Raw genomic sequence first — 12745 nt, 5'->3', positions numbered from 1 at the left:
AAAATTGTTTTTTTGTCTTTACCAGTAAAAAATAAACTGTAGAGATTTCTTTATTAAATGAAAATGACGTTTACTTTTTGAAAATTGATCACCCAGCATATGTCAGAAATATGTAGTGAGGCGTAGAGGGATCACATCTACAAAAGTGTTCAATATTCAAATTTTCAATTTCAATGAAAAGCACATTTTATATAAAAACAAAATGTACTGTATTATTACAATGTTCTATGGAATAAAATTCTTTAAAATGAGACAGGTTTAAAAACATATTTAAAATATGGTTGTTTTTTGTTTTATTTAATATCCCGAAGATCTCTTCATTTCTATTAGAAGAATAGAAAGTTGAATATAAGCTGAATTCAGAGGAAGATCACTAGCATCTTGGTGGTCATCATTTCTGGCATTTTAAATGTTCTTCAAGCGGCTGTATTCTAAGTACTTCTGCGAAGCAGTCACCAAACCAGCAAGTGATATGAAGAGTATCAAGGCTAAAATAAAACAGACGATCTTGACACTGTTTCCTCCTGTAAACTGACCGTGGGTCTGCAGTCAGCACAGTTGATATTGCACATTTTGCTTCCTCAAAAGTCTTTAAGTAAGTGAATGATGGTCCAACTATAGGAAGAGAAAGAAAAATGCAGTGACAAAATCTTTCCATCCGTTTTGTTACATAAAAAATTTTGACGCTGGAGGTTCCTATTTACCAATATATGCTAAGGGTCCCTGGCTGTTACATCTGGTCAAATAATTCAAGAGCATTTTGTTAAGGGCACAGAGTAGTGGAGACAACCTAGTAGGCCACCAGATGTAAATACAGCCTTGCTTATTATGGTTTAAAGCCAGATGCTTGGGAAAAATCAATATATCACAAAATAAAAACTTCTTACAAACCCAACCTGGCACTAGCATTGTACTCCTACTTACCACAAGTTACTCTAAAGTACCCTATCACTCAATACTTTTTTTTTTTTTTAAATGACTTGAACCGAGTTACTCCAATTATGCCTTTAATAAAGGTAATTTATAGTACCTGAGTCAGAAGGAGGTTTAAATTGTCTGAGCTCCATTTCTGAACGAGGTGTAAATCTGACTTTTAAATTGGCCACAGGTGCATCTTTCACCCATATTGGAACAAAACTATCCTCGGAGTTGCAGGTCTCCTTGGTTTCATGTACACTTGGGTTCTTGGGCCCAGTGACCTCAGTTCTCTGCTCTGTTGTGGCTGTGCCATCTATTGACTGAATGGAGGCAGCATCAAGCAAGGTATATTGATCTTCTAACACAACAGGAGGCAGCTCAGTAATGACCTCTAAAGCTGTATTCTTTTCTAGGTCTTCATTTATTTCACCAGGAATGCTTGGCGTTTCACATGTAAGTTTAGATGCTGCTTGTTCTGTGTCAACAAATTTTTCATTGGGAGCCTGGAGAGATTGTGGCTGTTCAATTGCTTCACTGTTCTGCGGCATGACAAATACATTATCGTTGCCTGTTCCTTCTGGTGCTTGCAGTTCGTCTAAAGAAGCTGCAGGTTTAGGGGAATCATACTCAGAAATATAAGGTTTAATGTCCAGAACCGGAGTGCCTTGTATCATATCAATTCCAGACAAATAGAGCGCACCACCTGTATGAAATAATTAAATAAATAGGAAACAGAATATTATTACACCATTAAAAAAAATTTAAATCCTATTAACGGAGGTAATAGACAGCGCTGTTTACACTATAGTATATGTATTTTAATATAACTGCGTAAACTGTTGATGCACAGCCAATATAGAAAACAAAGAATTTGGGCCTATCTAGTCTGCCCATTTTTCCCTCATGTAAAGAATGAAACCATAATCACTCCTTAGTCTTGTTTTAGGTTTAGAACAATTTTAAGACTTTATTAATCTTCTAAACTTCTTATAGGAGGCTGTTCCATTTATCTACCAATTTTAATAAAATAAATGCTCCTTACATTACACTAGTTTTAGGTTATGACCTCTTGTTCTAACATTTCTCCTCTTTTGAAATAAACTTCCCTCCTGTCGTTTTTTAAATCCCTTTAAATGTTTGTATTACATTACTCTTCTCTCAATCTATACGTGGTAATATTTTAAAATGAGAGTACCTAAAGTTTCCAACGCCATAAGACCCCATCTATTAGGAATGAGGAATTAACCCCTTCACGACAAAGCTTGTACATGTACGGACTCACAATGCATTGTCCTTAATGGGCTCAAGGACAACCCGTTGGCCTTAAGGGGTTAAAGAACACACCAGTCGTTAGTACACCATACATCATGGTGCATTTGTTATGGATCTCTTAATCATAGCAGATTTGCTCATAGCAGCACACCGACCACACCATTCCAAATGAAGGTTCATTGCGCGTTATATTTTTAGATGGCTCCATGTTTGAACAGTTTACTATCCCTGCCAGAGGAAATTCTGCAGTACAGTACTGGCGTCAAGGGGAAAAATTAGACTCTAATAATATAGAAGAAAAGTTAGCCTGCTTGGTTTAGGAAAAATGTCAAGATTGCCCCCCCCAAAAAGACTAGTTTTATTAAAGAATAATAATTTACTATACCGTATATATTCAATTTGCCACACAGCTCCAAAGCTCCTTAATTCAGGCATGTCCAGAGTCCGGACTGATAAGGCCCCACTGATAAGTTGCCCAATTAAATTTGCATTTAATTTTATTGGTTCAAAGAATGTCAGGCAAAATGGTCGGCCCTCGCACATGTTCACTTCATCAAATCTGGCACTCTTCGAAAAAAGTTTAGACATGTCCTTAATTCATCATTACCTTCAACTTTTTCAAGTCTGGCCAGTGAAAGCCCTATAGCATTGGGGCGATGGGGGCTTCGTGTAGAAAACACTCCAGTTTTTGCTCCATTCAGTCTTGGTGGCTGGACTTTGGCTTTGCAACTCAAACGCCCGTTCTTGTGAAAGACAAACAGAATCCTAAAACATAGTGAGTATGTAAATACAAGGATTATCTAGCAAATGAATTACCGTTTTGTGTTGTCTGTTAGATGTCAAGCAAAAAAATGAGAAACTACCACTTCAGGATGATAGATACTGTGCCTCTAATGGCAAAGATGTCTATAGTACCTTTACTATGCCTTATTTTCATGTCATACAGCTAATTACAGGGACAAAATATCTGCACAGACCGGAGATCTGTGACACTGCAGCTGGAATATTAACTAAACTGTAGTTCCCCTCAATGGCGAGCAGCGGCCAACTGATGGGAGCCAATACATCTATGGAAATTCTAGAAACAAAAACAAACCTGTAACAATTGTCATATTATTCATTCAAATCAGGTCCCCTAAGAGTTCTATCAATTCCAGCTATACAACTGTTTATATATAGGTTATATATAAAGATAAAGCCTGATGCCAAGGGGCAAAAGTTAACCAATTGCCAAAGAGGTTTTGTTGGCTGTTATTGTGGTTCTACCGACTTGCACCAGACCTGCCTTACATACGCAACCATGTCCATTTCTAAAGTTATCAGAGCAGTGGGTTTAAATGTACAAAATTTGCTCATTGAGGAATTAGTGACAGAAGTACACACTATATGACACTGTGACCAGAGATTATGGTTTTATGGCTTTTGGAGTTTCTATGGCCCGCTCTACTCACAATGCGAGACAAACTTCTCCTTTAAAAAGGGTAAAGTTGGTCCTCTATACTAAATAGTCACTGTGACGAGTTAAAATTCATCCTCTATCCACAACATGCTGCTTGTTGAGGCCCAGGTATACTGGAACATGATAGATCTGCTCACCATACATGAGAGAATTCCTCTAATCCCATAAGCGAGTGTTCTGGATTATTGAAGACACTTTTGCTTATCCTTAAGCAGGCCCGAGACAAACTGCAAACAGAGGGCTGTCTGGGTGTACCGTTTTTTGTCTTGAAGCAGGATTCGATATATCCAATTGGTTTAGTTAATATATTTCCTGAAAAAAGAGAAAAAAATAAATAAATAGCGATTTTGTGAAAAGGCCAACAATTGTTCATAATAATTTTTGGAAGGATAGCAAGCCACTTGCATCAGTCACTGCAATTACTCTATTACTGTTAGTACAATTACGACTACCTCATTGTACCTATGGAAAGGGGTCACAAAAGTTTTAATATAAAAAAAAAAGAAAAAAAAAAAAAGAAAAAAAAAAAGATTACCAGTCTTTCCATCTATCTTTACTATTATAAATGCTGTTGTGTTGCTCTAAGAGCAATTAAATAAAAGCAGTGCAAAAAACACTGCATTATTTAACCTTCTTACCAGCAATTTACTGCAATGTGAGTAAACCAGGTATCATGAAGGAGGGGGTGAGAGGTGGAGTGAAATGATTTTGGTCGACTACGACAGACTTACTAGTTCCAAATAGGAACAGGCTCACCTAAAAGACCCAAAAGCACACATGACTTATCTGACTGCTTAAACATGGTATGAATTGCACAATGCTCAATATCACGCAGTTGCCAACAGTGCCATATTGCAGGGAGAGTCCCAACGAAGAAACACAGAATTTGACAGCACAGTTATCTGGTTTGCTTACTTCTCAGTCTTGTCTTGGATTAAGGATAGCTTTATATCTATCCCACGCATGTTTAAATTCCCTTGGTGTATTTGTGTTTACCAGTTCTGCTGAGAGGCTGGTCCACTTATCTACCACCCTCTCTGTAAACTAAAACTTCTTTACATTACATTGAAGCCTCTGACCCTCCAGGTTTTCGGTTACAACCTCTTGTTCTAACATTTCTCCTTTCCTATGTCTATTTGTCTACCTTATTGAAGACCATTGTATCATCAGCAAGAAGACCTTAGCTATTAAACTTTTGTAATATTAAAAATATGAAAAAGTATAGGTACTCCACTAGTAACAACCCGACTACAACCTTCTGTCTCCTGTTCCTCAACCACAGCCTTAACCATTTAACTATTTTAACATCCAAACCCAAAGAGTGCATTAGATACGCAATGCATCACTGCTTCTAAATTACAGATTGTCAACTTGTGCAGCCCACTCATCACCCCAGCAGAAAACATCTGTGATCTTCTTACGAGGAAGATTATTCTTCTACGTCTACGTTGTAGTTTGTAACACAACTTTGCACAATTTAAATAGATGGGGGGAAAATACTGCAGGTTTGTAAAGGTTTTCACAGTAATTGATGTTGCATCTCCTTTTTATGACAATAATGGGGTGAGGCCCAAGGACCATAACCCAGACACCGGAAAACCCACCACTGTCAAATGTGGAAAAATATGAACCAGAAGAGGACATTGGCCAGCAACACATGCCACAGAAATGGAGAACAGATGTTCAGTGAGGCAGATGTCACTACATCACAGGTAAAGGAGCCGTTTGGGGAAATCAAAGATCTGCCTCTAACTAGCCCACAAGCCTGTACTGTGTCTTTGGGTTTGCATGTTAAAATAGTTAAATGGTGCCTAGGTTGGCATAGAGCTGCCTGATCCATCAGCTTTGGGTTATTTGGCAACTCCTGTGGCTAGTTTTCTAGCTTTACCAGCTTATCTCTTGACCCCCTGGGGCTCTAGCGAGTGCCTGCAGAAACACGATATATATATTTATATGAAAATCATTATGAGAGTGAGGCAGTCTGTTTTAGCCACAGACAGCCATGGTGACCCTACTTCAAAATTAGCATTAGCATCTGGCTCTCACCTGGGGAACAACGTGTGTTTGTAATCAATACCGGGGAGTTTTGGTTTCTGAGTTTTCCCAAACTGCGTCTGAAAGCAATATCGCCACAAGTGGAGTGGTAGTGAAGGATCAGCTGGAGGGGTGTAAAGCCAATGTTCTCTGGAGTGATGAATCCCGTTTCACTATCTGGAAGTCTGATGGGTGAATCTGGGTTTGGTGGATGCCACCAGAATACTTTCTCATCCAGCATCACTGCCTGACCTCACAAATGCTCTTGGCTAAAGGGGCACAAATTCCCGCAGAAACACGCAAAAATCTTGCGGAAAGCCTTCCCCAAGGAGTGATGGCTGTTAAAGCCACAGAGGGAGAGGACAACTCTGTATAAATAGCCTATGATTAAGTGCCTCTCGGCACGGAATGTGTGAGACCACTGGCTTCATTAAACCCAAATGATACCTCTGCCTTGGGGATTATATAACTGATTAATTTGATGTCCTGTTCAATAATACATTTTGCAAAAAGAGGTTGGACTATAAGACCGAGATCCAGATCCTCCACAGCACTGCAGGGGACCTTGTAAGAAATGAAGGGTGCCTTTAAAATGGGACATTACATTTATTGCATAATGTTTTGGGGACGATTTGGGTTTCTATAAGGTGAGATATCTGGTTTTACAATGTAAGGTAACTTGCATAGTAATGCATTACAAAGGGTTTGTAACAAAGGCTCCAACAGAGGTGGGATACCCCACAGGGGGTTAGACAACTGAATCCGATGTATGATAACATAACTGTGTGCATGTTTGCATAGACTACCTGTCTCCTCCGTAATTGGGTCATACAGGAAATCTCTGGAAAGAGGGGTTGGGTGAACCACTTTCTGGGAGGTACAAGGAATTCTGGGATGACTAGTTAGGGGCTGCAACAGAAAAAAAGAGTCTGAGTAAGAGAGAAAGGAGAGTCGGAGAAAGAAGAGACAGAGAAAGAGCGCAGTGAACAGAAGTGTCCTGGGTCAGGAGACTCAGAACGAAGCTGCGCAAGATGTCGTTCGGGAGAAGCCTGTGAGCTGAGCAAGGTTTCCCAAGAATTTGTTTAAGTATCCCTTTTGTTTTGGATAATTATCAAATGTTTTGTGTATGTTATATGTTTTATAACCAGTAACAGTGACCTAATTCAATATCAATATACATTTTTCTATACGCTTGTATTTGTGCTTTATTCGTCACACATTCCCTAAAAGAATATCCCTGTAAGAGGGTCATAATTTCTTATAACCTGGATACTCCTCTCTGGCAGCCAGTGGGTGTCTGTGCGATGCGAGTAGACAACCTCCGCTGCTGCCTGGCACCTCCGCCGGGGCTCCTATGATGGAGCGCCGGCGTGACATGACTTTCTGGTGCTGGAGCATGGGGGGCATGTCTGGGGATGCATTAGTAAGTCTGGGAGGGCAGAGTGGCAAGCCTCTGGGCTGATGTACATAAGTGGGGTGCAGGTTGGCAAATAAAAACAAGAAATTAATTTTTCACATAATAAGTGAATATTTACTAGTTTCTTTTTTCGATATAGGGTAGTTTTATATTCAGGCATTTTTTTCACATTTTGGGAGTCGTCTTATAAATCGAGCAAATACGGCAATACCAAGTTTCCTTCAATTACTGTATACAGATCTCCGGGTGAAGCACCGCTTCTCCGGGTCAAGACCCGAATCCTCGGGGTCACAGGACGCCCCGCTGCCCGCCCATTTTCACTTTAAATGGGGGTGTTTCCCTCTGAAATCAGCAAGAACACCCCCAACATCAGCAGAACCACCCACCGACGTCAATGGGCAGTCCTGGCCGCGTCCCGCAAGGGAAGGCTCCTGGTAGCCAGAGTGAACAAGTTCCCAGGTATGTGTATATTGTGGGCCAGCAGACTTGTTTACAGAGTAAACATAATTCAGGGGCCCCGCTAAAAGCCGTTTCCTATTAATGTTTTAATTCAGAAATTACATATTTTCAGAAAATGTACTTTTTTTTTTTTTTTTTTTTTTACAGAGGCTATACCTATTAAGGGCTTAGCAGGCTATCGATAAGAGTTAATAGTTGCCAAGAATGTACAGATTAGAGCTATTTGTTGATAATTTAGTATCTATTCTTCCGATGAGCTGCGAGTTAAGGTTCCCATAGCGCCATTTTCTAATAATACTGCAAATTCCTATTTTGAATGTCACAGATATTAGCGGTTACGTCCTAATGCAATGTTTGGAAAGTGGCCTTATCACCATAGCAACGTAATGTAATGTTCCTGCTGATGGAGCCACTGCATTGGTTGCTATGGCGAAAAGAAAGCTTAAAACGTTGCACCAGAATTACATTCTATACTTAACCCCCATTCTGCTGAAATGATACTTGAAATTATTTATTGTAAATAAAAAGGGGATTTATTGACAATTTGGTATTTTTTTTTATGTTTTATAAAGTAAAACTTCTGGTTATCCAACAGAACTATAAAAAACATAATAAGGAAAAAAAAAGGTCCTCTTTTGTACATTGCACAATAAGCATATCGCATAATCTCGTTTAAAGCTGTGATTTTTAAATTGTGATTTTTAATATTTTTTCCGCTACTTATAGGTCATAAGCGGAAAAAAATATTAAAAATCACAATGGTGCACAAAGGTACACTAAAATGACTATTTTTTCCACCCCATTGGTCATACTGGCCTCTTCATAGTGTAATTGCCGCTTTTTGTCACCCCCCCCCCATTACATTCAAGGTTAATCCTTTTACATGGACACTAGCTATGTCATCGCACAGCACTACGGAATACGTTGGTGCTATAGAAACCAATAAATAATAATGATTTTAATCTAGACCAGCACTTTTGCTGGTAGCCACACGCCCAGCCATGGCATCGTTAGTGCAATGAGGTGTTTAGTGATTAAGCCAGTGCGATCTACATCACTAACCTCCCATACCAGGGTTTTTGCTCCCAATCTCAAGGTCCCAGGGTGGAGGGGCAGATTCTCAGGGTCACACAGCCTCCTGACTCCTTCCTATCCTACTTTTGCCATGATCATACCCAAGACTACTGGTTGATGCGTTTGCTACTAGCATGTTATGATTGAGCTCCCTACTTGAATTCAGGTAACTCAGTGTGTGTGTCCTATTATTATTATTATTAAGATGGGGTAACACATTTGGGGAGTCACTAGAGAGAATCTTCACAATGGGTTGTGAAAGGGTTAATATTAGAGTCTAAACTCATTTAATAAGTGCCCAGGTATGATAAAAACTCTCTGGGAAAATAAGTACAGGTGTAAGTAAAGAGGAAAAAAAACTCGCCAGGGCTTAAATGCACCGTAAGAATTTTTTTAATTTACTCAGAGTATGGTAGATACATGGAACAGCCTCCTAACATAAGTGGTAGGGGGAAATACATTGAATGATTTTAAGCATGCACAGGTTAGGGACAAAGCAATTCTGAATCTAGCTAAGACGAAGGACTGATTAAGGCCTGAGTCTTTATATCAGAATAACACGAGCTGACTAGCCGGGCCAAATGATTCTTATGTGTCAGCTCAAGGCAAATTACCGTATTTGCTCGATTATAAGACGAGGTTTTTTCCAGAGCAAATGCTCTGAAAAATCCCCCTCGTCTTATAATCAGGGTTGTCTTATAATCAGACCTCAACTAGGTCTGACTCTGAGACTAAGATCCAGATCCCCCGCAGCGATGCAGGGGACCTGGATCCTCCTGTGAGTCCCCGGTGCTTGGCAGCTGTCTACGCGAACCGCGTAGAGTTTTACACGCTGGCCGGACTAAGCACCGGGGGACTCAGAAGCACCGGTAAGTTTGGAGGAGGGAGGGAGTGTTAAATGGGGGGCATAAGGCATTTCTGGAGGCAGAGTGCTCTGTGAAATGCCTTTTAACCCCCTTAATGCCACTCTGCCTCCAAAAAATGCCTTTTAACCCTCTATACGCCACTCTGCCTCCTGAAATGCCCTATACCTCCCTATATGCCACTCTGCCCCATAATATGCCTTTTAATCCCCTAAATGCCACAGTGGCATATAGGGGTATAAGGCATTTCTGGAGGCAGAGTGGCACATATGGGGTCAAAAGGCATATCATGGGGCACAGTGGCATATAGAGGGTTAAAAGGCGTATCATGGGGCACAGTGGCATTTAGAGGGTTAAAATGCATATCATGGGGCACAGTGGCATATAGGGGGTATAAGGCATTTCTGGGGCAGAGTGGCAACCTGGGGGCAGATGTGCATAACTGGGGGGGGGGGGCAGGTTGAAAAAAAAAGGAAATAAAAACAAAATATTTTTCTCAATCGTAGCTTTTATTAACAAACAATTGTTCACATAGTTTACATGAATTAACATTTACTGGTAAAACTTTTTTCCTATAGGGCAGGGGTGGGCAATTAATTTTCCCATGGGGCCACATGAGAAATTGGAATGGTTTTAGAGGGCCAGACCTCTACAAACTACAAACTCCGAAGCCTTGTCCATTTTGTTAACTTATGTGCTGTTTAATAAAGTTATTCAAGCCTACGTCATTGGTAGAGGTGCTTGAATAAGTAAGGCCTGAATAACTATTAGCACAGCACAGAAGTGAACAAAATGAACAAGGCTTCGGAGTGCATACCGTATTTTTCGCTCTATAAGACGCACCTGCTGATAAGACGCACCTAGATTTTAGAGGAGAAAAAAAAGGAAAAAATATTTTGAGCTAAAAAATGGGCTAAAATATTTATTACAATAACTGAATAAGCTATGAACACAGTAAGACACACGCAGTAAGACACACACAGACACAGTAAGACACACACAGACACAGTGAGACACACACAGACACAGTGAGACACACACAGACACAGTAAGACACACACAGACACAGTGAGACACACACAGACACAGTAAGACACACACAGACACAGTGAGACACACACAGACACAGTAAGACACACACAGACACAGTAAGACACACACAGACACAGTAAGACACACAGACACAGTGAGACACACACAGACACAGTAAGACACACAGACACAGTAAGACACACACAGACACAGTGAGACACACACAGACACAGTAAGATACACACACACACAGTAAGACACACACACACACAAACACAGTAAGACACACACACACAGTAAGACCTCCCTCCCCAGTATCTCCCCTCTAACTCCCTAACCCCCCCTTCTCAGTATCTCCCCTCTAACTCCCTAACCCCCCCTTCTCAGGATCTCCCCCCCCGCCCCGGTCACTTACCTTAAACTCCTGTGTTGGAAGCGTGAGGCGTTTGTCTCGGGTGCCGGCGCTTCACTGCTGATCGCCGGCGTCTGACGTCATATGCCGGCGCCCAGCGTAAAGCGCCGGCACCCGAGACAAACGCTTCCAACACAGGAGTTTAAGGTAAGTGACCGGGGCGGGGGGGGACACCGGACTCATTGGTGAGTCACCAGGACACTCTTTGCGGGCCGGTCCGAGCTATTCAGCGGGCCGGATGTGGCCCGCGGGCCGTGCTTTGCCCAGGTCTGCTATAGGGTCATCTTATGTTCAGGCTTTTTCTTTTTTTCATAAATTAATATTCAGATTTGGCGGGGTCGTCTTATAATCGAGCAAATACGGTATTTACCAAAACATAAGTTTGGTTTAAACCTTGAAAACCCAGGCAAAGCATGCATGTAACTTGATGGTAACAGGTCAATAAAGAAATCAACAATAGGTCTGGCAGATGTATATTTGGCCACATTTATTTGTTACCTGTAGCACATAAAAGATTGTCGGTCACAAAGAATTGTTATATATATATATATATATATATATATATATATATATATAGCTTGGTTTTAATTCTCTAAAGACACTTTGACTTGCTAATAACCTACTCAGTGAATCTGTCAACGAAGGACGGCTACTTATAGCCGTCAACTACGTCACATAATTTGCATAGTCGCTGATTGGTTTACCTGATTCCAGCGAAAACGTCAAAGCCGCTAAGTTACCTCCCGAGTTATTTTCGTGCGAGTCGCTGGCAGGCATGCTGAGCCCGGTTGCTTTAGGTTGCTGTCAGAGCGGCTTTGGCGCCTTAAAAGCTTGTCCCAGCGCTGATATATGCGATGGGAGAACGGACCGACTTTTAATAGTCTAACTGTAAAGGAGACGAGCCATGTTTGAAGCAAGTGGAGGAAAGGGAGAATTAGCTTTTCCGGCTTCCACTAGTGACGTAATTAGCCAGTGATGCCTTTTCCGCCCAAACTATGATGCGCCAGGTCTAAGCATAGGAAATAATAACACACCGACAATAATACAGCGGGCAGTATAGATATTTAGCGCTCTTTTCTCTGTAGCGTTTTTGTTAAAACAATATTTGGCACTTGGATATAGTTCAGTTTGACAACGTTTGGAAATATGCAGTTCGGGGGGGGGGGGGCGGTACTTACAAAAAAGTAGCCAACTAATAAACACAAAAAGCTGTATACCGTATGTATATAATATATATATATACAATATATATTTTATATATATACATATACACACACATATATATATACATACACACACATATATATATTATATATGTACACATATAATGCTGCATTGATTGTACCTCTTATTAGTGACTGAAATACATTAGAGTGTTGGCGGAAATAAATGCCAAGTTGATCTATGGTTGTGAGACCAAAAAGGGTACTTTTGGGTGTGTAGAAGTGGGCAGGGCTTTAACCACACATTATTATTAAGCTTTGAAGCCTATTTTTTTATAGTTGTTTGTTATTTGGGTATAGCATGGAGGAAAATTGTGTAAACAGATTTCATTATCAACACATTTGTGCTGTAAAGACTTTCTCTTAAGCAATGACACTTGGGAGATGTGAGTCAGAGGACCCGTCAAAAAACTTGCGGGTGCGGACGGTCGCACAATATACCTGCTGGTCCCGGTAATCCTGTGCACTCCCGCAAGGCTGCCGTCACATTAAATTTAAGAGGTGGTCTTAGCCTGTGCAATTGGTCATATAGTGTAAGCAGTATCATGAACCAAGCTTCATTGTTTCTTCAGCGTACAATGC

General features: G+C 40.7%; 1 protein-coding gene across 1 annotated transcript; it reads right to left on the bottom strand.

The window, feature by feature from the left end:
• Positions 1–391: 391 nt before the first annotated feature.
• Positions 392–3815, bottom strand: TRMO (tRNA methyltransferase O). Its single transcript, XM_089505193.1, has 4 exons — positions 3787–3815; positions 2798–2955; positions 1031–1621; positions 392–615 (listed from the first exon to the last, which is right to left on the bottom strand). Exons 1-4 carry the CDS (start codon positions 3813–3815, stop codon positions 392–394), a joined length of 1002 nt encoding a protein of 333 aa, XP_089361319.1.
• Between the last annotated feature and the right edge of the window lie 8930 nt (positions 3816–12745).

The sequence above is a fragment of the Sceloporus occidentalis genome, unplaced genomic scaffold (assembly GCF_023333645.1).
Source record: "Sceloporus occidentalis isolate IW3139 unplaced genomic scaffold, rSceOcc1.0.p SCAF_317, whole genome shotgun sequence".
Lineage (NCBI taxonomy): Eukaryota > Metazoa > Chordata > Lepidosauria > Squamata > Phrynosomatidae > Sceloporus > Sceloporus occidentalis.
The sequence above is the reverse complement of the archived record's forward strand: the minus strand, read 5'-3'. Positions and strand labels throughout refer to the sequence as shown.